We start from the raw sequence: 25,960 nt of genomic DNA, 5'->3' as shown, positions 1-25,960 counted from the left end.
AGAGTGACACTTACTTTAACTAGTGATAATTGTAGGGTCCTTGCTTGCAGATGTTGCTTTTGTCCTGATCTTTCATTCAAGTGCAAAGCCTGATGCTTTTACAGGAGGGAAGGAGAGCTTGTTTGGAGCTGTGATTACCAGCCAGAATATGTCTTACTGTGCAGTGGGAACATACCAGAAATAGTCTCTGAAGGTTTTTATTTGTTGGGAGTGATAGTGCTGTGAAAGCTTAGTCTTGCCACTCCCATGTCAGTGTCAATTTGTGAATAATTCTAAAAGGTGCCAGGATTAATGTACTGGTGATGGATATAGAGTGAAAAGTGAGATGTGTTTGTTTGCCTTTTAAATAATTTTTTTCTGTTTAATGTTTCTGTTCCTCATTAATTGTGCCTGCTTTTAAAATCTACTGTAGTGAATTTCCTGTTGATGTTATGGATGTACCTGCTTTGTGTGGCTAAGAACCAGAGATGTTAAAGAGCATTTAGGTGCTTAGATCTCCATTAGGAATATCACAGATTCCTAAATATATCTGTGCATGCACTCTGTAGCCCTTAAGGGAATACTTTTCAAGACTGATTTTTTGTTTTAAAATGGTCATTTATTTCAATAACAAAACCAATTGTTTGCAGTCATCTGCTGACTGAAACCTCTGATAGGTATGTTTCCAACAGTAGATGAATAAAGATAATATGTTCATCTGTCTCTTAGAGGCTCCTGGCATCTATCAGATAAAATCTGTTCTGGGAGCAGAGGCAGAGAGACAAGTTTCTGTGGCAGCAGCTAGAAGGCTGTTTACTCTGCATCATCTACTGTGTTGTGCAAATACAGGTCTTGTCTTCCAGCCTGTCATGCTTGCTGAATTTTAGCACATCCTTTTCAACACAGGTGCCTGTGTAAGTTCAGTCATGCTCCCTTGCAAGCATCTTCTTCAGCTAGACAGGAGTTTTTGGGAGTGCATTGAGTGAACATGAAGAAACCTCTGCTCTGTTTAATTTTATCCTTGTCTTTGACGTCCTGGGCTGGATTTGAGACTGTCGCCTGTCTTGCTTCAGGGAGACTTTTCACTCAAGGGTTTCAGTCTCCACTCTCATTTTCCCTTGTCACATGTAGCCTTGCTCTGTTTGCTTCCCACGCATCCCTGGAAGGCCGAGCACAGCCTGCTTCCCCCACACCTCTCACATATGCAGTGGCAAGTCTTTGTGCTTGCCAGCTTGTGTTGGTCTCTTTTCGTCATAGCTTGAGAGTGTGTTCCTGCCCCCTTTTTTCTTCCTCCTGTCTCCTGTAGCTTCAATGAACTTTTTTTTTTTGCCCTGTTGCTATGGTTACACTGCCTTTGATGAAATCAGCTAGGCTCTCCCTTATGATTGGAGCCAGTTCTTAGCTGTGCAGGTTTTGGCAGTAGTCCTGTCCAACGTTAGTCTTTGCATAAGCATTATATACATATTTTTGAAGGTTTTGTGTGTTTGTTTCTGTTCCAGGAATACTGTTATCTGAGTAACAAAAGCTCATAGTCATCTCAAAAATCAAACTCAGCCTTGCAGTGTACAAATCTGGCATTCTGATACTTGCTGGTTTTTATTTTGGCCATCGGTCAAAACTAGCATGTGGTGTTCCCTAATCACTTTTCCCCTTTTCTTTGGAAATACTGTTTTACTGTCTTTTAGATACTTGGATTCCTACAGGAAATTCCAGAGCACTGTATTTGCTTCCTCATGTTTTTAATGAAGGAAATGCAATTTTTATCTGTCAACTGACATAGTGCCCAGGACTGTGTTGAGAGGCAGCTGGTGGTGTAAGGAAGGGACACCCTGCTTTTGTAAGCACATGCTAAAGTTTTATACCTTGGCTTCTCTTCTCCCAAAAAAACTTTGAAGTTGCTGTGGAGGATGCACAGTAGGAAGTATCTGGGAGCAGAGGGATGTCAAAAGTATGGGTGTAGCATCTGAATGCTCAGCCAGACAGGTTGACTCCACGTGGGCTTTCATGTAATTGAAGACTCACTTGAATTGTAGCAAACCATAGGCCAGAGGTCTGAGACCAGTGTGCTGATCTAGGACTAACAGCAGTTGACTGAAAGGGAATTTTTTCATGTCCCTATTTGTTATAGATGTGGGACTTCTGATCTCAATTTCTGTCTCATCAGTCACTTTGCAGAAGACTAGAAGAGGGTGCTGTCAATCAAAGTGACTCTGTTAGGTTTAATTCTCTTCAGGAATAAAGAGTTTGTTTCCTCAAATCCCAAGTAAAAATATGCATTTCTAGAATCCCTTACATAGCCCAGAGCCCTCAGGAAAAAGTAGTAACTTTGCCTTTTTGTCTGAGGGTTTAAAGTTCAAACATACTGCATCCCAGCTTTACAAACTTAGAGCAATGTAGATCTCTAACTGAATGTTATGACTCGCTCTGTTTGTAGTACTTGTTTAGGAAAAAGTATTTTTCATTGGATTTTAATCAGAAAAGTCTTTGCAAAGTAATTTCTAGGCTCTTCCAAGTGAAGCAACTGTGTCCAGTTACAGTTAGAGTAAACTAATGTTCAGAAACCAGGTATCCTTAAAGGATGAAATACCTTGCTGAAACCTACAGGTTGAAGGAGATAAAACTGTCATCCTTATGCATCTGGGTCTGAAAAGTGAATAACAGATACAATCGTTGCTAATTTCAGTTTTGAGAATTACAGCTTCCACATTTCCATCTTGTATGACATTTCCAGTTTAATTCCAAGTTCTGTATTAAAAGGAAGTTCCTTAGTAATTCTATCCTGTATCCTTAAGTGACATGCAGGTGGTTATTCATAATTGTTTCCAGACATCACTATGATATTTTTTTGTTTTTAATTAAGCAAGAGCTTTCAGTTTTAGTGGTTGAATGTTTGCCTCTAAATGTAGATGAAGCAGGCCTACATGATACTGAGAAGTATCCTTTCCAAAATAGGTGCCACCTGAGTCTAAGGTTTTACCCTCAGAGAAAATAAATCTTTTAGTTTTTGTCAGTTTGTACATGTGTTGCCTATGTGATTTTCTGAAAGGTACTATCTTGTTAAATAAACAAAGCAATTCAGTGATTATTGTAAATCAGGCTGATGTCAATAGAAGGAACATCCTTAATAGCCCCAGCTGTAAGACTTTCTCCATGGAATTTGGAGATTTTTAATGCCAGCTTTAATATATTTTCCTGTGACTTGTTGTTGTAGTGATCCTGTTCTTGCTCTTTCAGAATGAGAAGGCTTTGGGGCATTCCGTGAGCCGCTCTAGTAACATCTCAAAGGTATGTTGCTCGATGTAACTCAGTCTTTGATAAACTTGGGGACACTGGGATTTCTTTCATTTCAAAATTGGGTGATACATGTAATGATGTGACCAGTAGAAAATGCTTTTTATGCCTGTCATTGATAGTCACTCCTGAAACATTAGAACTCTGGTGTTTTGCAGACTCTCTTTACAGGTCAAATGAAATGGAAGCTATGGTAGGTTTTCTCTTTCACACTGTCAGCCTCCTTAGCTGGATAGGAGCAAGATAGATGACAGATACCTGAGATCTTATCTTGCAGAGAAAGTGGCTCCAAAAGCATCACTCAAGTATGTCATTTTATAAGATAAAGCTGTGTAAGATATATATATAGCTGTGCATCCCATAATATGCGTAGGGTATGTGGTTGAATGTCATTATAATGTTGCTTCAACACTGAATTATTTTATGTGCCATGACCTTGTTATCCAGGACATGACGATGTAAGTATTTTTGAATATTTGATTTTACAGACCCTGGTAATGTAAGGCAAGCCTGATGCTCCACCCATTCTAGTCACTCTTCAGCACAGTCAGTGGGCACATCCAAAGCTTTGTTTTGCCATTAGGAAAAAGATATCTTCTGTCCAAGATAATAATTGCAATACATACCCTACTTCCTCATTGCAAATAAGATTTTTTTTATTAGCTGTAAACCTGACAGTGTTTTGCTTACGCAAGTACAGTTGCTTAAAGCCTTCATGCAAGCAAGGCTATGCTGGTTGAGCAGTACTTTTCATGGGGTACATAAGCTTCAAATCTTTGTTGCCACAGTTTTAAGTGATTGTAGTTCTTTTTAATGAAAGATTGAGTCATTATAGCTGCAACATAATAAGTATGTGAGTAGTGCTGGATCTGGGGAGCTGTTCATGACTATCTCCAGCAGAGGAGTCAGTGTGTACACATAATTTTATTATAATAATATATGGTTTATATGGGCACAGACAACTTTCACTTTGGACCTGAAGGACAGGATTACTGTGTGTCCTAAACAATGAGCAGGGCAACTGCCCAGTGCAGAAGGTATTTACCAAGCTGTAGGTGTTGTTATCATGGATTGATATGAGATAGTTTTGTATTTGGCATCAGAAAATGTGCATTCTTATAAGGGGTTTTGAAATAAAAACTGTGTGAGTATAAATTCTCATGTGGGGTTTTTCTAAAAAGGCACTATGAGTAGGGGTTTCTTTACCCTGGTTCATAGCTTCTTAGGAATCCTTAATTGGATTTTCAGGTTTTGTTCAGCAAAGATAGTAGTTTTGCCATTAAGTATCATTGTACTTTTCCCAGAGTGTCTCAAATCAGCACAAACCTTTTGGCAGCAGCACTGTGGTGCCCATATGAATCTGCACAGTTCATTCTTAACTCATCAAGAACTGATAGTGTGGCAGTGCAGTGGGAAGGACCTTGCACTCTGGCAAAGCTCTCCCTGGGAGTGCTGGCAAGTGAGGCATCAATATTTACATTCATCTTGCAGTGCTGAAATGCTCAACGTGACTGCTGTGTGTTTCAAAAGCTAAAGTTCTCAAGGGAATCAAAAGTCAGTCGTGCCAGTTTAATGGACTTTTTGGTTGCAAAGTGAGTTTCCCACAGATGTTGATGTGTCATCTCTGTCTGATCCATTCTGTGTACCTTCTCCACTCTGGATATGAGGTCAAACAAGGGCAGAGGGTGAAAGTCCCATCAGTGAAATCAGTGAAACTGATTTGCCTACATGTCTGAATGCTGCCTTGTGCATCCAGGCAGTTCACTGCTAAACTGCAACAATTATTTTGTGGCTGACAGGTGTTTTGGCTGTTGCAAGCAATTTCAAATGACAAATTAGGAAAGATTGTAATAGTGGAAGCTGAAGTACATGGAAAATTTTTCTTTAGTTGTGAGTTTTAGTAGGAAAGTGTCCTTTTTTTAATTGTTCAGTGTACCATAGCAACCTGGCCAATAAGGCAGATTGGATACACGTAAAGGAGTAAGTATGGAAATGCTTGTGTAGCCCTTTCTGAAATCCACAGAACTTGTTGATCTTGCACCATTTTAAGAGGAGCTTTTTAACCAAAATTGGGTTAAATCAATTGCATGCTTCATTTCCAGATGTGTTGAAGTGTGTGTGTACAGAAATAATGGTCATGCTTTCTGCAACTGCTGTTTCAGCCATTGCTTTTCCACCCAAATCTAGTTTACAGCACAGCAACATAGCAAATCTCCTACAAATTCTTGGCACTGACACTTGATTCAAAGCCTTACTGGTGCTGATATGTCATTACAAACCCACTGTGATTATTACTGTGTATCTTTCCACTCTCTCAGTTGCACAGTGCAATTTGAGTGGAAAGGATTGAGTCAGAACTCAGCCTTCAGCCAAGAGAGGATGCTGTGTTATTTATTGTGACCAAGGAAAGCAGTGCTCATGGGCTAAAAGTGATCAGGGAGAGAGGCAGACAGATGGTGCTACTGAGAATGTAATCAGCTGGTAGAGGTAGCAGGACCTCGCTGAATTTAGACCCCCAGTGTCAGGGCCAGGTGGAACTGTCCCTTGGGAGAAGAGGGCAAAAAGGCAGTTCTCCAAGAGGCAGATGCTAAGAGAGGCAGAAGAGATGCTAGTACATGTGACCAAGCCAAGAAAAAGCAATCACCTGAATAGTTGGCTAGGGATGGATGCCAGAAAGAGCAGAAAAAGGAGCAGGGAATAAGATGTAGGAGGATCTTCATACGATGTCATTAGGCTCTGCGCAGTATGTTGCACACTGGGGGATGTGGCGTTCCTTCAGGCCCTTCTTTGTCTTTTTGGTATATTTCAAACACTCCTCTTAAATCTGCTACATGTGAAACATTTAAATTTCTGAAATATTCTATATTTGTTTTGAAATTTAAAAAAAAACAAAACATTGAAGGCAGATTTAATTGATTTAGTCGTGGGACTTGAACAGAGCCCATTTTTCCCCAACTTGCCCTGTTCAGAAACATAAACAGCACTGATGCTGATTGAAACACCCCCAGTTGGCACAAGAGAATACAGCCCAGATTCACATCTCGGCTGTTTACCCTAAGCCAGCATTTATTCCAGGCATCCACTGATTGCTGCAAAGTGCCTTCATCATACAAGCCCCACAGAGAAATAATTAAGCTTTATAGAAGCTTTATCCTCTAAGTATGGAAGAAATTTACCCTAACACACAGCTAGTCACAGGGAGCAGCTAAAAGAGGGATTTTCCCAGTAGTGGTAATTCATGCCCTCGGTTTATAGATAAAGGAATTGTCCGTACAAGCAGATGAAATGAGATCACTTACCAAGCTGGTCTCTAAACAGTTATTCTCAAATTAATGGTATTATTTACCTTTAAAGTGTCTGATATATCCTGAAACGAATGATGTGATGTCTGGAAATACCTCCAGGTCATCTGTGTTCTGTTCTTGTCTTCTGATTGCTTTGGAGAGTTGATTCTAATGTAAAGGGGAAGCACTTTGTAGTCTTATTTTCATGGCCCTCCAAGGGATAAACTTTGAAAATGCTAATACAGGGATCACAGCAAAGGAATCAAAAGTGAACTCCTTAAAAAACTGCAAATGCTTTGTCTTTTCTGAAGGCCTATATAGTTTTATCTTTTGAGCAAAAGCAAGCTGTAAAGTATTAGATTATTCTTAGGCTGAATAGCAGCCAGTGCAGATACAAAGTGGTAGCCTAAGCTTGCTATGAAATTTAAAATCCATTTAGGCTGTTCATCAGCTTGGAACAGATTTAGAAAAGCATATGAATACACATGTCTACTGTTGCCTGAAGCTTTAATGGATTCAGTGAGCATTTGTCTGTAGAAAAGTTGTCCAGGTTTTTCAGTTGCAGAGCTCAGCTGTCCTGTAATCTATGAGATGACCAAGGCTTACTGAAAAAAACCTGTTTCTCAGAGGTGTTCTGTTCAGGTATGTGAGCCTGAGGGTAGGAAAACACAAGTTGCTTTAAAAAAAAAACCTTCTACTGAGTTACTGGGGTAAGGAAAAGACATGAAAAATTGGATAGTGTGAAGATGAAAGTGTACTCTTTCCCCAAGTACAACAGCAAGTAATCTCATGCTGGAGCACAGTGCAGTCATGTTCATAAGGAATGCGATAGTCTGTGCTGTGATAAATTCCCTCTCCTGGAGCTGGATTCTTCCTTCATACAGGTATGAGGGCACCCCATTAAGGAAGAACCTGCAAGAGTTTCCTCTTTTGTTCCCTCAGTCCGTTCAAGGTATTTTGAGGAAGATTTTTTTAAGACAAAAAGCCATTTTTTCTTCTTTTCCCTGTAGAACCTGTGCAGTTGTTCCTGGGTTTAGTCAACATTAATCCCGTGCTATAGGCACATTGTATTATTTTTGGGAAGATTTTGAAGGGATAGCCTCCTCTCTCTAGTGTCTTTAGCTCTGGATTCTCTAGAGAAAGTTCCTGACAGAATCCTCCTTTAGATTTCTTTAGAAATAGTAAGGGAAAGCTGACATCAGCTTTGCTTCTAGTTGCTAGACATAGTTTTAATTATAGTCATATACATTATATAAAGTATGGAAGAAAGTTCTTCCAGCAGCTGACTGCTGGTTCCTATCAAATTGTTGCCAAAATTACATGGTGGAGTTGATCATCCTGAAATTTTCCAATGCCTCTTTCCCATATCTCCCCTACAGTGTTTTAACCATTCTCCATTTTAATAATTTACTTTACCCCTCGCTAAAGACACTTGATTTTAATATGCACTGAAAATCAATATGGCATGAATCTGGTAGGGAGAACTTATTGGAAAAGATCAGAAGTTGCTGATGTTTGATCCTGCCATGTTGGTATAACCATGTTTATCTGTCGTGTTTCAAAACCAGCCTGTCAGCGGGGTGTCTGCCCATCACATCCCTCAGCCTGTCCCAGGTGTCAGGTTTGCATGGTTTGGGATTGCTGCACTGCTGCCTTGGCCAGGTGGCAGCACTGGAGACCGCCTTTGGCACATGTGGAACGACACAACCACGTCTGCTCCACAGATGAACTTCAGAGACCGTACAAATGCAGTGCACTTCAGCAAGAGCCACCAGCCAACACATACATGGAATACAGTACTTGCTGAAAGTACTCAAAAGCACATAAAATAATGGCAAGCCCATAATCAAAATTCCAGGTTGAAATTTGGGTTGTGGAGTGTTTCACTCCTTGCTCTATTGCTAAATTTGTACTTGCCTGAAGCTCCTTGTTCTGAAGTTCCTCCCGATAACAGACTTAAAATTGAACTTCTTTTCACGCTCTCTCTGCACAAAAGAGAGTTGTGTTCTATTATTAAATGTGCATAGTTCTTAGTATGTTAGCTGCAGATCCTTAGCTGAGACTTCTAGATGTTTTTGTAGCACAAGTAGTAGGGTCATAATATTGTTCCTAATCATGTGGCACCTAGAAACAACAACATTTGCATGTGGGGGGGCAAAACTCTTCTTTGCTTCCTTTAGATTTCTGATCAATTAAAAAATTCAACAGAAGTTATTTCTAATTTTTTACATTCAATGAATAATAATTTTTTAGAATGCAATAGGCCCAATAGGCCCTGTTCTTTAAAATGAGATGGAATTGTTATTACTGCAGCCCAGAGTGGGATAACAGCAACTGTAGCCAGAAGTGTCATCCTAGATAAGCAGGTTATCTTGAAATATACCCAAGCCATTGGCGTGTTCACTATGGCTCACTTCAAAGATGCCTTTATTTTCTTAGGCAGGGTGGGGTTTTTTTGGGTTTTGGTGTGCAGCATGTAATCAAAAGTATGTAATAAGAAAAGACTGAGTTCTCTCAACAGTAGATAACACGGTTCATGTGGAGGCAGAATGAGAACATGTATGTGTATATGTGCATGGACCTGCCTATATGCATATTAAAAAATGTATATGTTCCTGCTGTCAACCCTTCAGAGAACTGTGGGAATCCCAGGAATTGTTACCTTCAAAATTGCTGTGATTGTCTGAATACCAGTGCAGAAGGCTGTGCTGTGACCTCAGTGAATTGCATTAGATGGGAATGTCAATATAGACAATTAACTAACTATTGACCTTTATTACTGAGCTATTTTAGGCAGCCAGTCGGGCTGTACAGAGCAGCTCACAAGCACATGGCTCCAAGGCTCTTCACTGGAGGTGATGTTCCTCCATGACAGTCCAGAGTTTCAGCAAGTGATTATGGGGCTAGAAGGATCAAATTCAGGCTGTCATGGCTTAGGCTATATGTCACATATGAACATGGCAGAAACCTCCTGTGCTAAAACCTACTGCTGCTGTTGTCATCATAAACAGCCAGTTTGGCTGAAGGTGCTGCTACCTGGGAGGCTGCTGCTGGGGCAGTAAGGGTGGTGTGTGCCAGAAGCTACAGAGTGCAGAAGGCTTTGACTGCTTATTTCCCCCTCTTTTCAGCCTCTTCAGAGCTGAGCTCTGTGTGGGAGCAGTACCAGAGCTCCAAGACAGCTGGATCTGCCTGTTTCATTCACCCATCACCGCCTCTCCTTTGCCCTGTTGTGTCCCTAGGCTGCCTGTATTTCTTATTTTCTGTGTCACCTCTCTGCCTGAAGCTGCTGTGTCTGAGTCAGTGAGGCCCAGGTGAGCTGGGAGGACTGGCCAGCAGCAGCAATGTGTAGCCCTGCTTCTGGATTTGGCAGAAGTTAGTACTTAGGCTTCTGGCAGCAGCTTGCATTTTACTGTGCTCTTGTCAGGGAGTTGTGCTTCACTGTTAGAGACTCATTGCTGTCACTGGCTGACGTTCCTGGGGAAGTGATTGGCATTAAAGCAATGGCTTGTTTTACCTCACTATCCTGCTCTGAGCTGCAGCACAGCTCTGTAAAGTTCCACGAGCAGAAAGCATGGGATGAAAGAGGACAGACTGAGCGCCTGGAGGCTCATTGGACCATGGCTCTTGGTAGTAGCCACAGCTTGCATTGGTGTGAACCAAGAGTGGGGCATAACTTCCTCCAGTGATTTGTTGTTCCTTTTTTTGGTGCCTATCCAAGTGTGTTAATTTCTGTTCATATTTTGGTTGCACTTTCATTATGTATGAAAATAGAGAAAAGTACCTTCTATTCTGAAGCAGAAAGATAGGAGTTAAAGAAATGTGCCTCAGATGCTGAGCTTCTGCAAGCTACTCTGAACAGTACTGGCATCTAGAAACAAAATACTAAACTTGAAACGCAAATGAAATTCCACAATTTCTTTTTTGTCCCAGCCTTTTGATTTCCCACATAGGAAGACTTTTAACACTCTTGGTACCAGACAGCTGGATCAAGAAACCAGTAACACAGTTTTGGAAGGGAAATTTTGGATCATTGATTCTAGTTATCTGCTACTAGACTCTCACATCATATATTCTGCTGTCCTTTTCTGAAAAAGTTTGTTGCTAAACTGAAGCAGCTGAGAGATTGGATTTATTCTAAGCAAGTTACTTTCTGTGATTTTCTCAGCGTAAAACCTGAGAAAAATTTATTAATTGATTTGTGACTTCACTTCCAGCAATATATAGCTCTGTCTCCTTGGCAGAATGTAATATGCTGTTTTACTGGTTTAATATTTTGGTTTTTGAGGATTGCTCAGGGTCTTTTAAACTATTTCATTATTTAACTTTTATTAATTTTCATTTGCAGAATGAAACAGTTTATCAGTAAATTAGTGTCAGATCTTTAATTAAATTGTCAGAGTTGGAGTTGAAAAAAAAGTTACTGCACAAACCCTTATAAAAGATAGGATATGAAGTCAGGTGTACCTAGTTTTAGGAGAGGTTAAGCATCAAAGAGAACAAATTTCCAACAAATACCTGAATTCACATCACTGTATGATCAAAATCCTATATCATTAGCATGTGCAAGTGGTGCAAAATGTAAAGAACTGTAGTTTCCAGGATAAAGCCAGTAATTGACCTTTATCTTTGTTTTGTCAGTCATTACATAGTTCAGTTTGCTTTCTGGCCCAGGGTTATTCTAAGCGGGTTTTATTCTATACGTGTACCCAGCTTTGGGTAAGATGGGAAATAAGTTACAAGGTGTTATTAAGAGTTAAGAGATGTGTGTTTGAGGCGGGGCTGAATCTTGTCTTTGATTCCTGCAGACCCAGCTGTAAATGGATACCTGATCTTTCAGTGTCTGTGCACCTGAGGTGTCCTAACATGAGGGCAGATACACTGCTGTCTATAGTGCTGTTGACTAGAGAAATAAAACCTTAAATGACAAGTTCTGTGACAAGGAAGGTGATTGTTTTGTCTGTATTTATAAAGTAGCATGTGTATGTATCTTCTCTCACAAAGAAATAAGAGTATAATGTGTGACAAGGAACCTCAGTTTTTCTATGACAGTATAAAAGCCTGTGGCAGCCTTGTTTAAATATACAATAGGGGCTTTTACTAAATTAAGTATAGAATTGATGGGTCCCAAGACAGATAGAGTGTGTGTTGCAGCATGATCAAAGCAGTGATGACTGAGCATCTCTGGTGTCTGAAGCTGAAGCACAGGGCTGGGCATGGTGTGTTTCTGTGGCAGCACACCTTCTGTCACCTGAGGTCCCCCTGGGCTGGCTTGCCTGACCCAGGTCTCTACTGGCAGTGCTGGTTTTTGTGCAGCCCAGTATGGAGATGACTTCAGTTGTTCTGCTGATTGTGTTGTTCTTTCCTGGGTTTCAGGCTTTGCTGTGCAGATCAAAAGAGGTGTAAAACCTTTGTTTGAATATTTGAAGTGCAAACAGTGTTTTGCAGCAGTGGATGAGCAGAGCAGCCTGTCCAGCAGCTGTGGAACATGGGAGACCCAGGTTTAAAGATTCTCTGTTATGAGGTGATTAATGAGGTTATTAATCCTTCTCACCAAAATCCCCAGGAAGAGTTGAGAAGTTTGTCAGAGTGACATGCAGGATACAGCAGCAGTAAAGGTCTTTAATAACAGCCAGTGGAGTCAAATGCTCTCTTAGAACATTGATTTTAGATTTGTCTATTAAATATGCCAAGAGTTTCACTTCATGTTTTTGAGTTAGTTCAGCTAATTCTTAATTCTTCGGTTATTCTGTTTCTCACGTGCTCTTGTTGCAATTTACAAATGTGACTGCTGCCACACCTTTCTCCAGGTAGATGGAAGATCCTGTTCGAGTAAGAGCAGGATGAAAGGCCTCAGAAAGTACTTCAGGGAATGGTCTGGGTTGGCAGATGGTGCTCATGTGCATATGCTAGTAAGGATTATAAATCCTCAGGTTGTACTTGAGTTGCTGAATTACCAGTGTTTCTGGTTTGTAAAGAAAACCGAAGCCTCTAATCTCTTGCCATTATTGTTAGAGGAAGGATTAGCTATTACATGGCAGCTAAATTCCAGCTAGTTTATACACACACTTCCATCTAATTATTCTAATTACTGTAGCATTGCTCATTTCCTGAGCTATTGTTCTGTGCAATGTTTGACAGCTGGCAGGTTCCACTCCAGAGATGTCTGTATTTAACCTTGGGGTACAACATTTCTCTTCTAATTGCTACTTCTCCAGGGATGAGACTCTGTGACCTTTCTTGCACTTAACAGTAAAGTCATTTTCTTACAGCTAGCCCTTAAGTATCTGCTGTAGAGTGATATCTGACTCCATATGCTGTGTTTCACCCTGAAGGTGATTGCTTTGCATACTGACTCCTGACTTGAGGGTTTTCTTGTTTGTTTGTTTTAATTTCACTGCAGGCTGGAAGTCCAACCTCTGTCTCTGCCCCCCATAGCTTCTCTCGGACTTCTGTTACACCATCCAACCAGGACATCTGCAGGTAAAGTGTGCCATTTGTCTGGCTACAGTGAGGCTCAGGAGAGGTTCCAATTAAGGAAAAACAAAACTGAAAAAGCACATTTATGGGGAAGTAAGCGATGTGGGGTTCCCACTTGAAGCATCCCATTTGTTTGACTCGACTGCTGTCTAACACTGCTTTGTTAAATCCTACTGACTGTTTGGCCCTGCTATGTTTGCCATTCCCACACTAGCTATAATTCTCATTTCTTCACTTTTAATTATACATGTTCTCTTTTTTAATTGTTTTTTTTTTTTTACTTTCTGTGCTTTTATTCCACTGTTCTGCATGCAGTTCCAGTGCAGTGTTTTCTGAGTGTTGTCATCACAGTCCAGTGCAGTCTGCTGTTGTCTTGAAAAATCCGCACTGCCAGAGCCCTCTGACACAAGGGGTCACTGTGACAGTAATCTGTCAGGACACGTTACATGCAGCAAAGAGAAACTCCCGTGGGCAGGATCGGGGCCAGACACTCAGGTCTGCTAAGAATGTAAAGCCCACCCGCACTCTGAAATTCTCCAAGTCCCTCAATGACGTGGACCAGAAGGCGCAGAGCACCAGCGAGTGCTTTGATTATGTGGAGCGAACACGCTCAGAAGGCAAACTGACCCCAAATCAAGAGCAGTGTTTAAGGATTAACAAATTCCATCTTAAAGAGAGGAAACCGCTGAATCTCAGGCCTCTTTCTTTTAGCAATTCTAAGCACTCCTATATCCCTTCCCTTTCCAACTACTCAAGTGCATCGGGAGGAGCAGAGAACCACAGCGCTGTACATATCCCCCTGCTGGAGGACAAGGTGGACCATGACTCCTCAAGGAGCAAAAAACTGTTGCGTTACCTTTTTTCCTTCTCCCACACCTCCAGCATCAGCAGCCTGCATAAATTTCATGAGCTGGAGAGCTATTCCAGTCACTTCCAAGCTGACAAATCCTCCAGCATGCTGGTGGAAAGCACGGACTTCTGCTCTGATGATATGGGAGATGATGACGTCTTTGAGGACAGCACCTCAGTGAAACTCAAAACGAAAGAGCAGCGGGCACCGCTCTGTTCAGTTGAGAAGGACAGTGACCTTGACTGCCCTTCCCCCCTCTCAGAAAAGTTACCCCCTCTCTCCCCTGTGTCCACTTCGGGGGATACCTGCAGGTTGGTTTACCAGAGAACCACCTACCTTTTTAACCCTCCCATGTGCAGTGGTGACTGTTCTGCTTTCGCCCACCTTCATGCTGTTTCTGTCTCTTCTTTACCCTGTCACCTTGCTAATACAGTGTGTGTGATTTGAAGCATGCAGCCTTCTCTCTGCAGTCCTGCACCCCTCTGATGCACTTAACAAGGCTACTAAGCAAAGTAATTTCCTTTGGAGTCAAATAAATTCTCCTAAAATTTATTCAGGTTTGGGGTTCTGAGATAGTGTTTTTCTCTTATCAGTGCCCAAACTGGGAATACAATGAGAGACACAGCTACGCATCATAAAGGTCAAACTGAACATGTCTTAGCTTTTAATGAGCAATGTGTTGTCCTGAAAGCACTGGTGGTTTGGTCAGAGGGTGGGAATCAGGAGGAAAACAGACTGCTTGAAAATTGCTTGTGAGATCAGATCAATATAGCTTTAGATTTTTTTTTCCCCCCTCAGATTGTATCCCACCACACTTTTTTATTTGTTACGGGCTTCCTGGTTGTCTTGGTCAAAGGTGATCTGAGTGCTTGCTGTTAGTGGTAGGACTGTGTGATGTCCATAATGTGAGGTTCAAAAATGATGGGTGTCCTTATTCCAGCTGCAGAGGATTAATCATGTGCACAGATGGTAGGAACAACAAGATCTGGACTGTTTTCATGGTGATTTGTTTGCAGGTCTGCCCCATCCCACATCCAAAATGTGGTTGAGGAGCAGGAGTCATTAAGTTCAGGAGCAAATGTCCAATCCCTCTACCTAGCATTTTATTATCCTAGTCTTCCTCCTCCCTGACAGCACTTCCTAAAGCTGGCTTTGTTATTACTTGCCAATATTATTTGATTTCCCCCCTCATTACCACAGTATCTAGTTCTGTACTGGCTTATCAACAAGATGCTGTTGTAATCCACCCCCATCTTCATTTCCACTTGCCGACTATCGGCAAGGTCACAGGAGGCAAGATGCTACACATCAGTAAGAGATTTCAGTAATAGACAAGGATGGCAGAAGGCCAAAATACTTCACATATGCTTAGTAACCTGTGTTCATTCCCTGAGCTCCTCACCATCCCCCTTTCAATTCATGACCTCTTCCACATGGCTAGAAGGACTTCACAATGCTTGATGCTACCCAAGGGTTGTGTATAAACTGATTTTGGAAATCAAATGTCAACAGCTGCTAGTAACATTTTATCAGATGTCTTTGCTGTTTGCATAGTTAGGCTCTAAGGAAAATAGGGAATTCTGCAGAGCTGATGCTTCCTTAGCAACTCTTGCTGAGTCGGAGAAGCAAAACCATTTAGAGTAAGTGTTTTACTTATTCTACACTACATTGCTATGTAGTAAAACCACATTGCTGTAGTTTTGCATTGTGAATCTGTCTCTTAGCAGTTTGCATTGGAATTAATCACTTGTGTAAAATCCAGTCTAAATCAGTTGTTCATGATCCTGGGGTGGACTCTTTCACCACTGGTATTGGAATTTTGTTTTATCTTCTATTTCAGACCGTAGTACATAAGTAGCTGTACCTCTCTGTGCATATTTTGTCTTGGGAAGTGCTGTCTGATCTGTTTAAATGCTATTTGCAGTTAAGTGCTATTGGTCTGGGTGAAACATTTTCATTTTTTGCTCCATTTTTTCTTTCAGGTACTGCATTTCTGTCAGGCTCTATGTGTGTGCCTCATCCGTGAGAAAGCAGCTGTCTAGCTAGCTGTTTCTGTGCTTAATTATTTTGTGCCTGTGTATGTGCTTGTGCAGCAATTGAGCTGTTTAGTTTTAGCTCCTTTGTGCAACACATTCCTTTGATTTATGTGTCTCGGGATCCTCAGTGAACATTCATGTGTGATCACAGATGTTACATGGCTCTTCCACATCCTTTCTGCTTCCTCTTCTCCTAACCAGCAGCTTTGCTTCTGATTCAGGATATGTCACTGTGAAGGAGATGATGAGAGCCCTTTGATTACCCCTTGTCACTGCACGGGAAGTCTTCATTTTGTGCACCAGGCCTGTCTGCAGCAATGGATCAAGAGCTCGGACACGCGATGCTGTGAACTGTGCAAGTATGAGTTCATCATGGAGACAAAACTGAAGCCTTTGAGAAAGGTAGGCACAGGACCTGCTTCCCCAAGGTCCTTAACATCTCTGTTGTTAAACAGAGATCCACTCTGGAACAGGCTGTGTCCACGAGCCTGCAGCATCCAACTTGTATTAATGTTTTTGTGGTTCCTTAGTAAGTCTGGTCAGTCTTGTACAGATACAAAAAGATTTGAATTAAACTCACCATGGCAAATTCAATATCACTGGAATCCAGCTCTGATAACAACTGTTCTAGCCCAGCAGCTTTCTGTGTGTAAATGTGTAAATGTATATGTGTGTGTGTGTGTGTGTGTGTGTGTAAATATATATATATATATATATGTGTCTATGCAACAGTCTGATTTTTTTCTTTAGATTTAAGAGCACAAAAATCAACTTTTTTTTTTTAAATGTGGAGCTTTGTATTACTGTTACCTGCTTTAGTTTGTGGCTCACATGTTAAGATCCACATGGCTTTTAAGTTCTCTTCAAAATATGAGGGTTTCACATTAAATTTACTTTAAATCACACTTCTTGAATGTAACTTTGTTAAAATTTGTATCTTTTCTTTTTAAAGGCTCAAACTTATTTAGTGAAAATAATACATTGTAAGTAGAAAGTGATTCACTGTTACATGTGTTTTCCTTTTTACCTTTTCCTAGGCTGTGAATGACTAGGTTTTAGTACTTCAGGTTGATAGAACCTGTATTTCTGTTTTATAGATAAGTATCTTTTATAAATCTGGTGACTTAAAGTATAGCTACTAAGACATTTTGTGCTTCTCTCCTCATTTTGTTCTCCCACATCCTCTGAGTTTTCAATGTCAGTTGTCCTTAAATCAGGATTTGGAGATGGAAGTCACTGGTATTCTTAGCACAGACAAATCTTTCCACATCTACCAAAGCAGAAGAGGTTAATAACAATAACCTCAGTCTGGAACTAGGATAGATGAGAAACATTAAATTCAGTTATGATGTGCCTAAATCATATAGAGTGGGAAGTTTGGACTGCAGCTATCCAAAAAACACTACAAGTACTTGTCCAAATCCTAAAAGTGACTTCTAACAGAAAATAGAGCAAATTTCAAACATTTAATTTTTCAGAGAGATGTATTGTCTGCAAAGTGTATAGCTTAGCATGTCCAGTGGATAAGATGTCCTTTGTTTATGGCTGTGGTGGATCATTGCCTTCTAAAAACTGCAGATTTTGGCTTGGTAGCCTCTTGGCACACAGTGTAGTTGTTTCTGAGCTGCAGTATTGGTCCTCATAAGCTCTGTTGTGTGCACAGACAATACTGTGCACAGCCCAACCACAGGACAGGAAAGAAATTACTCTAGAGAATCCAAAGAAAGAAGAGTTGCTATAGTTGTCAGTTGACTCCTGTTTTTTTTTCTGTGCTCACTCTGCCTGAAGTGGGTGGGGGAACATTATCTGAATATTTGTGCCCTATGGAAAAAAAATGTTGTGCACCTTCAGAAATGAGTCACTCAACATCATTAGTTATACCTGAATAGGTCATCTGTGGGAAGCAGACAAGCTGCCAGAAGGTAGGGATAGAGCCATAAATAGAAGGAGTTTACATCTCAGATACATCTAAAAGAGTCCTTTTAGAGGTTTAGCTGCAGCAAAAAGATAAGATACCTCTGCATCTTCAACTCAGCCTTTATGGTAGCCTTTCAGTCAGGAGAAAACAGTCTGGAACTGGTGAGTATGATCAGGATGGGATAAATAATAGGGCTTCTCCTTGTCTGTAGAGTAGAAATGGAATTCAACTTCCTTGGCATCTGACAGTTATATTGCAGCATTGGGTTGTTCAAACACTAAGGGAAGAGGGTGAGAACAAAGTGTGTCATGGCTCAAATGAAGATGAGAGCAGACAAGACAGATGCTTAATTTTAAAATTTCAATGAAAGAACAAGACATTAAATCTAAATTTTCTGCTGGTTTTTTTTTTCTGTTTGTTTTAACACTTGAATTGTCCAGAACTGCTGTTTTAAGTGGGAAATGCCACATGCTGTGTCATCGGAATAATACAGCAGGGACCTACAGATTTGAGTTTCCTCTCTGGGCTAGTGTGCAATTTGCAGAATATTTTCTCTTTTGCTTTACAGTCATCTCTCTTGAAGCAGTGAGGTGGTGCAAGCTGGTTTTGTGACTGTGGAGCCAGCAGTTCACAGGAGGTATTGTCCAGCAGAGGAGCCCACACAGTGGAACAGAAAAAAGAACTATAAATTAGTCAAAACACAAGTCCTCCTGTCTCTGTAAAAGCATTTGCAAATAGATCTAACATGGTTGCTTTTTTTGCAAAATAATTTGATTAATTAGTACTTTCTATCAAAAGGCAACACCTTTGTATAGAAGCAAAAGCAATTTTCTTTTTAAAATACAACCTACAAAGGGAATATTTTGTCCAATCTTTTTCTAAAAAGATTGAAAAAATACAGCTTTCTAGTGCAATGAAACTAGCTTGTCATTCCTGGAAATACTCAGTTCTTGTGCCATGATGAGGTTTGGATGCCCACATAACTGGAAATGTGGCTTGGGCTGGACACAAAGATGTGTGTGAACCAGCACAGGGATGATCACAAAGTCTCTGTCTCATGTTTCAACCATTCTCATTTTTGTGGCAGTGGAAAGCAATAATTCAACATAATGGATGATTTCAGTCTTACCATTCAAGTCATCCTCACCCCCTTCCACTTTATGCCTACTTTTTGAAGTCCTCTTTTTCTACAAATTATTCTATGAGACATCAGATGCACCTTTTTATGCATGAGATGTTTATATGTATTTAGATGTATTTTCTAAAAGTGTGAGAAAAGCCCATCATAACTCTTTTCCAAGCAGATATGCTGAGGGATGTATGTCCCACATGCAACAACTTTCATCATATACATAGGCAAAATTACAGAAAAGAAATTTAAAACACAGCTTGTGGGTGTCCAGATATGTCTGGCATATTAGAGGCATCTATAATAATTGTCTCATTTCCTTGTATTTTTCTGAAAGTACATTGGCCTGATTTTATGGGGTTTTTTTGAGCTATATAAGCATTATTGATAGATGCAAATCTGGAGATTTGATTTGTTGCCATCCTCTCACTTAGAAAAGCTGTCACCCCCACTCTAATCTATATTCTTAGGACATATGCATTTAAGTGCTCTTGAAACACTGAAAGTAAAGTGAGTGTCACTGCTGTAAGTGATATTAAATATATGTGAAGGTTGAATGAAACCCCCCAGAGGTACGAGGTGAGAGCTGAACAGCCATGAGACTGAGAGCTCACCATGAGGTGTCTTTACACACCCTGGGCAGTTGAACCATGTGCCACTTGCACTGTTCTGTTGAATGCCTCCCTGAGCAAGGTACCCACTCCCACTCGTGATGCTCAGCTGTGGGTGCCTGCTGGGGAGCACAGGAAGGAGCAGCAGTGCTTGGGCCCCTCTGCTGGCACTGCCCCTGTGTGGGTAAGCAGGGTGCAATGACATTGTGCTGAGGTGCTGGTGGGAGCTGAGCACTGAATCCCCTCTGGCACCAGGATGGCTCCAGTCACAGCAGGGTGAGCTGCCAGCCATCACACACGTGCTGTGACCAAAGCACTGGTGCCATCTGACTTTTAAAGTCCTTGTTAGGAGGAAACTGGTCTCCTGCCTGGCTTCTGTTATTATCCATGTTCTCTTTTCATACTCTCTAGTAACTACAGTAAACTCCTAATCTCTTGCTCTGGTTCCTGGTTTCTTGCCAGTGGGAGAAGCTGCAGATGACAGCCAGCGAGAGGAGGAAGATCATGTGCTCTGTAACATTCCATATCATTGCCATCACCTGCGTCGTGTGGTCTCTCTATGTCCTGATAGACAGGACTGCTGAAGAGATTAAACAGGGACAAACTACTGGTATGTTACTTGCTTATCTTCCCACTTACTCTCTTGGAATAATTATTTATCCTGATTGCAGAGAGGATGTGGAACATAAGTGTTAAATTTAAACTAGTCAGCTTCGCCCTGGTGTTGGGTTGGTTTGAAAACACAGTTCTAAAATTATTTAGTTAAATCAGTAAATTAACCAATGGATTAATCTGTGGGTACTTTTTAAAATCTGTTTCAGGTCAATTTAGTTTGCTCTTGTGAAATGCATGGATGAGAGCTAATCCAGTGTAGCCAGACACAAAGTTGCACTGCCTCAGCAAATTTAGGTCTAAATTTGCAGATAAGGATGTAAGCATTTATTTGCTGCTATGACTACCTTTAAACTGGGCAAAACTGGAACAGTTTTAAAAAAGAGAAGAAGTAAGAGGAACCTAAATTCAAATCTTTGAGGTAAATCAACAGGGTTTTCTTTCTGCCCAGTTGTCTGTGCAGTGGGTTAGTCATCAGTGAGAGCCATGTTATTCTGGAAAAACTTTTGAGTGATTGCACTTTAAGCAGAAGAAATTCAAGTTGAATATCAGTACTCCAATTTGCACAAATGAGATAAGAGGCATTGTAATCTTATAAAGGGCTGCCAGCCCAGTGCACAGGTACCTTAACTTACTGAATAGAAGGTTTTCTTATGTATGTCAGCAGTAAACATACCAAGCTGAAATGTGTTTACTCAGGTATGCTGAAAAAAAACTTGCTCAGGCATCTGAGCCTAAAGATGGGGATAGAATAGATGGAAGCTGTTAGAAGGCAGGCTATCCTTGCTTACAGAGCACTGCATGCCAACTAGACATGCAGGTGGAAAATGTTTTGCTGGTGATTGAACAGTCCTTTGGGGAGCTATTTGAGCATTAATAAACTAGTGAATCCACAGAGCTGTTACAGTCTCTTCAGAGCAGAATCACTTCAAACTGAAAAGTCATCCTCTCATTTCTCATTTAGGCTATAGTTGGATTGTTCACAACTTCTGTCAGGAAGCCGCTTTCAGTGAAATCTCTTAGTTTCTGTTCCATCCAACCCAATTTCTTCCATGAACAGTGAACATGATTGGCCTTTCAAAAGTATAAGGTTTCCATATGATAATGAAAGTATATGTTTTCAAAGATTTATCCTCTCCAGGTTATTTTAACTAGTAAATAAATTAGATTAACATAGCTAGGAGGAATGATGTGAATATTTGGTACATATTTTAGTGCTTTCTCTGCTCCTTTCATTTGGATTCTAAATCCAGGGACTGCTGTAATGAGCTAGGGGATGCAGGAAGTGTGTGTGGATATATATTCATGTCCGCATGGGCAAGCATGTGCTGTCACTGCCTACATCAGACAGCTCACCTTTGAATCAGAGGGCCATATATGAATCACAGGTGGGATTTCATCAGTAGTAAGACTGCAACGCCCTTTGTATTTTGGGACTAATACCTCCTGCACTACCATGCATTTCTAAAACAACACCAGCCTGTATCTTGGTTAAAACTTGGAAGAGCTGGAAAGATAGGATTTTGTTCTCTGAAAAACCTGGTAATGGGTGATTCAGCATAGTTTCATATCCATCTTGTGATGGCACTTATTTTAAAGATGCTGGATGAATACAGGACGTATGTAAGCAGAATATATATAACATGAATAGTTTTTAATTTAAAAGTGGCTGATAGAAATGTAACAAGATCCACTGTCTACATGTTCAAGCTAGACAAATTTAGGCAAAGTGATGGTGGTATTTTTTAAGGACAGAGGATAAGCTTGGAGTGCTTCAGCATCTCCAGCACTCGCAGTTTTGTATCAGAGGAGATGCTTTAGTTCAGATGCAAGTTACTGGGTGTGATGCAGATAAAATTTTCCTCATCTGCATAACAGACATGTCAAGCTGTATGGTAACAATCATTCCTTTATGTCTCCATGTACTGTGTGATCACAGAGTGGAACAGACTTACTGGGTCACCTTGTTGAGTCTCTGCTATGAAGAGGAAACCATGCCATAGAATCCCTTTCATAATTTGATTCAATCTTTGATTAAAAGCAGGTGTAAAAGGACCTAAGCATATTACTGGTGGTTGCCTTGACTCTTTGATTGTACTGCATCAAGGCTCAGATACAGAAAATCAGTTGTTTTGTTTTTTTTCTCTGGTGGGGAAGAAGGTGATATGTGAAGCAGAAGTCTGTGTGTTTGAATGAAGAGGAAAAATTGCAAAATAGGAATAGTTTGCATGACCCAGACTCTGTGAAAGTTTCCTTACAGTACATTTTTGAAAGATCCAGTTTAGTCCAGCTAAAGAAAGTCTGGCTGTAGTAAATTAAGCTACTTACATAAAATTTGGAAACCAAATAAGACCTCTATACAAAAATACCCTCCTGGAGAGATGATAGGATAATTTCCAGAGCCTGCTGTTTGACCGGTGGTCTCTGAGATTAATTTAATTATTCTTTTTATTTTCTTTCTTCCAGGTATTCTAGAGTGGCCATTTTGGACTAAGCTGGTAGTTGTGGCTATTGGTTTCACTGGAGGACTTCTGTTCATGTATGTACAATGCAAGGTGTACGTACAGCTGTGGAAGAGACTTAAAGCTTATAACCGAGTAATATACGTACAAAACTGTCCAGAAACTAGCAAAAAGAATATTTTTGAAAAACCTGCACTAATGGAGCCAAACTTTGAAAATAAAGAAATGTTTGGGGTTCACCATTCAGACACAAACTCTTCACATTACACAGAGCCAGAAGACTGTGCTGCAGAAATCCTTCATGTCTGATTGCTAGGTGGAAGGGGTGTTTCTGTATGTCCTTGAAGATTTGAATATCATTGTTTACTGCAAACTGCTCTACCTTTTTAAAATCAGCAAACAGCTGAAGGCTGGCGGATGAATTTTTTACATTTGTCTTTTTGTTGGAATTTTTTTTAAATCCCTTAGGCATATCTGTCCATGTCAACATGGTTGCATACCTCTCAACATTTTGTGTCTCATACTGGCTGAGCAAAGAGCCACAGGATATTGGGTAGAATGAGCCTTGGGTTTGGTGTCAAGGAAGCCGCTAGCGAGATGTCATCAACTTCATGGAGTCTGTTACTTTCGAACACAACTCTTAAGTGATTCTGGAGGATGTGTAGTGTGGGGTTGGTTGGTCTGTTCTTTATGTGTGATGAAGGAGGTTGTCCCAGACAGTAAGAGAAATGAGACAGAGAGAGTCTAATCTACCACTAACACTGCCACTAACATTGTGTCTTAGGCAGCAGGTGTAAAATTTTGCTTTACATATTGCGATAAGACTTACAAAGCATATAGCACTTTTAAAAATCTTTATTTTGTGATATGTATGTCAAATGAGAATGAAACTTGAAAGAATGTGTCATTTTTGAAACATTTCTTCATTCTTTACCCCTTCTATTCTTCTAGAACATAAACCTCTTGCCTTATGAAAAAAAAAAAATTAAAAATTTCAGCCTGTGATTTCCAACACATGCCCACATTATCTTACTAAACATAACACTAAAAAACCCTGCCTCTTTGGGTTTCCTTTGAGGAGCAATTGTCTTTCAAGGATATTGCACGTGTGACTTGTGTATGGGAAGTAGTGGATGTGTACAATATTTGTTTTCAGTTGTTTCAGTGCTCTGTTTTGGGGATTGGTTTTGATTTTTTTTCCCAACAGGTCAGATCATTAACATACCTGCACATACGTATCTGATGTAACTTTCATTCCAAACCACTGGCAAAGGGTTTGTTGCTATACTGATAAAAATGTGAGCTGTTACAGAAAAAAAGGAAACTTAGTCAATACAGCAGAAACTGGTTTTCTTTCTTTAGTGCTGTGTCATGTGTGAATTGCCCATGAATTTGATGTTGTCACAAGAGATGCTGACATCCAAGTCTAGGAAGTAAATATCACATTAAGTGGATAAATTTAAAATACCTGCCTGATGTGATGCACTGTGTGGTCAGAGAGTAGTATATGTCTGTGCTTTTGAATTTGGGACTGGCTTTTTAAGCAGTCAGCTTTCATGCAAAGAGAGGGACAGCTTTAAAATCTGTTTGCAAGGCTTTAGACAGAGTTACCCAAAGCCTGGAGTGTCTGCAGTTGATTTGTTTGTCCAGTCTGTTTCACTGCACCACTGTCCAGCTTTAAGCCCTCATTTAACCAAAGTCTCAGTGTGACTGGAGCAGGAATGAAGCCCCACAAAAAGTCAGCACATGAGGCCTCTGCATTTGAAAGCTGACTTTCCCTACCTGAGCCCTGTCTAAATCTCTGTAAAAGTCAATGATGATAATATGGCTGGTTTTAGTAGGAGTTGCCTGGACTTCTCAGGTAAAAGTTTCTGTTTACTTGTTGAGATAGTGAACTAAATTCTGAGCTCTAGTTCAAGTTTCATTTAGTATTTTTGAAGTACAACTTTGGGTACATTCTTTTCATAGCAAAAGCAGCTGCTTTAAGACTTCTTAAAGTATAACAGTAAGAGATCAGGGATTTTTTTCCTTAAAATGTAATATTAATTTATTTCTAAATCAATATTTTAATAGAAGGCAGGGAAGGGACTATGGTAAGAGAACACTTATCCCAGTGGTTTCTAGAAGCTGTTACAGGAAAAGCACATGTGCCTCTGTCACTTCATGCTTGAAGCTTACTGTCTGTGATCTTCATGAACATGGTACTTTGTTCTTGAGATGTGTTAAAACATCCAGACCTCTGGGCAGTCCTGGTAAAGCTGCACTGGCATGGATTTGTGTACTGTACTAGCTGTCAGGATGTCCCGTGCTTAAGTGATACAGGCTGACAAACCCTGCATACCCTGCTGGTATCGGGGCAGTCTCTGTGACCATACACTGCAGAGTCTGTTGCCTGTGCCTGCCATAATTTAAAGTGCAATTACTCAAGACCTTTCCTGAACTCTGCTGCGGGTGATCCTCTTCTATTACAAGAACCCAGATAATACACTGTCTCTTTTTGTTTTCTGTTTTGTTCTGTGAAAGATTCACTAGATAAACTCAGGTGGGTTAAATATCAGGTCTTGCACACCTTCATGATGTTCTTCTGAAATATCCGAGTGCACAAGGCCTGCCTGTCCGCAAGATGCTCGCGTTAACAGCTGCAAGATGCGCAGAATCAGCTGCCGAGTGATGCTGTGTGTGTTCTCATCCCACATGGTGGGTGAAGATGGACAAGTCCTGGTATGAAACCTGGCTGTTCTCCAGCTCACACCTGAGAGGCTCCGCTGTGTGAGCAATGTTCTGCCTTCACCGATACAGCATACCGTACCGTGCTGGTTCTGCGTCAGTCACTGTTGTACGTGATTCTGGGTGAAACATTGCAAAATCTCATTTGGTGTTTTGGAAGCTGCATGTGGAATGTGCCAGGTAGTGTTCAGTGTATTCAGGATACTGAAGGTTTTTGCTGTACCCCTGAGTATCTTAACTTGTAAAGCGAAATCACCCCCAGCAAAATCGCTTGGGGACAAATATTTGTGAATGAAAATGTTTTAGCAAGTGTTGCTGCTAACAATTCCCTCTCCCAGCAGATCTTTTCTGAATGAAAATTGAGGCTTATTATTTAAATTCTTTATACTGCTTAGGAATGCTTATACCAGGAAGGGCTGCAGAAGAGATCCATCTGTCAGGGGGTTTCATTTATGCTGGTCACACTTCTCATGCTGATTCTTGCTTGGTGTTAATGGTGGGCTTCTGGAGATGCAGTTCTCTGCTTCTGCATGGTGCCATCAAATGTTTGAGAAGGCTGAATGGTGCTTTTTTCTTCTTTCTCC

At 40.6% G+C, this 25,960-nt stretch overlaps 1 protein-coding gene across 3 annotated transcripts in view; it reads left to right on the top strand.

The window, feature by feature from the left end:
* Positions 1-25,141, top strand: part of MARCHF8 (membrane associated ring-CH-type finger 8) — an 87,357-nt gene extending 62,216 nt beyond the window's left edge. The window contains exons 3-8 of one of the 3 annotated variants that reach the window (XM_033515531.1): positions 3,214-3,264; positions 12,955-13,034; positions 13,347-14,192; positions 16,139-16,319; positions 20,038-20,185; positions 22,654-25,141. In XM_033515531.1, the coding sequence (XP_033371422.1) occupies positions 3,214-3,264; positions 12,955-13,034; positions 13,347-14,192; positions 16,139-16,319; positions 20,038-20,185; positions 22,654-22,958 (1,611 nt within the window). In that variant the 3' untranslated portion in view covers positions 22,959-25,141. The remainder of the gene's footprint in view (positions 1-3,213; positions 3,265-12,954; positions 13,035-13,346; positions 14,193-16,138; positions 16,320-20,037; positions 20,186-22,653) is intronic. The other 2 variants (XM_033515532.1, XM_033515533.1) reach the window with 2 other exon arrangements.
* The last annotated feature ends 819 nt before the right edge of the window (positions 25,142-25,960 follow it).

This window comes from Parus major, chromosome 6, assembly GCF_001522545.3.
Source record: "Parus major isolate Abel chromosome 6, Parus_major1.1, whole genome shotgun sequence".
In the NCBI taxonomy this organism is placed as follows: domain Eukaryota; kingdom Metazoa; phylum Chordata; class Aves; order Passeriformes; family Paridae; genus Parus; species Parus major.
This window is presented reverse-complemented; position numbering and strand designations above follow the sequence as displayed.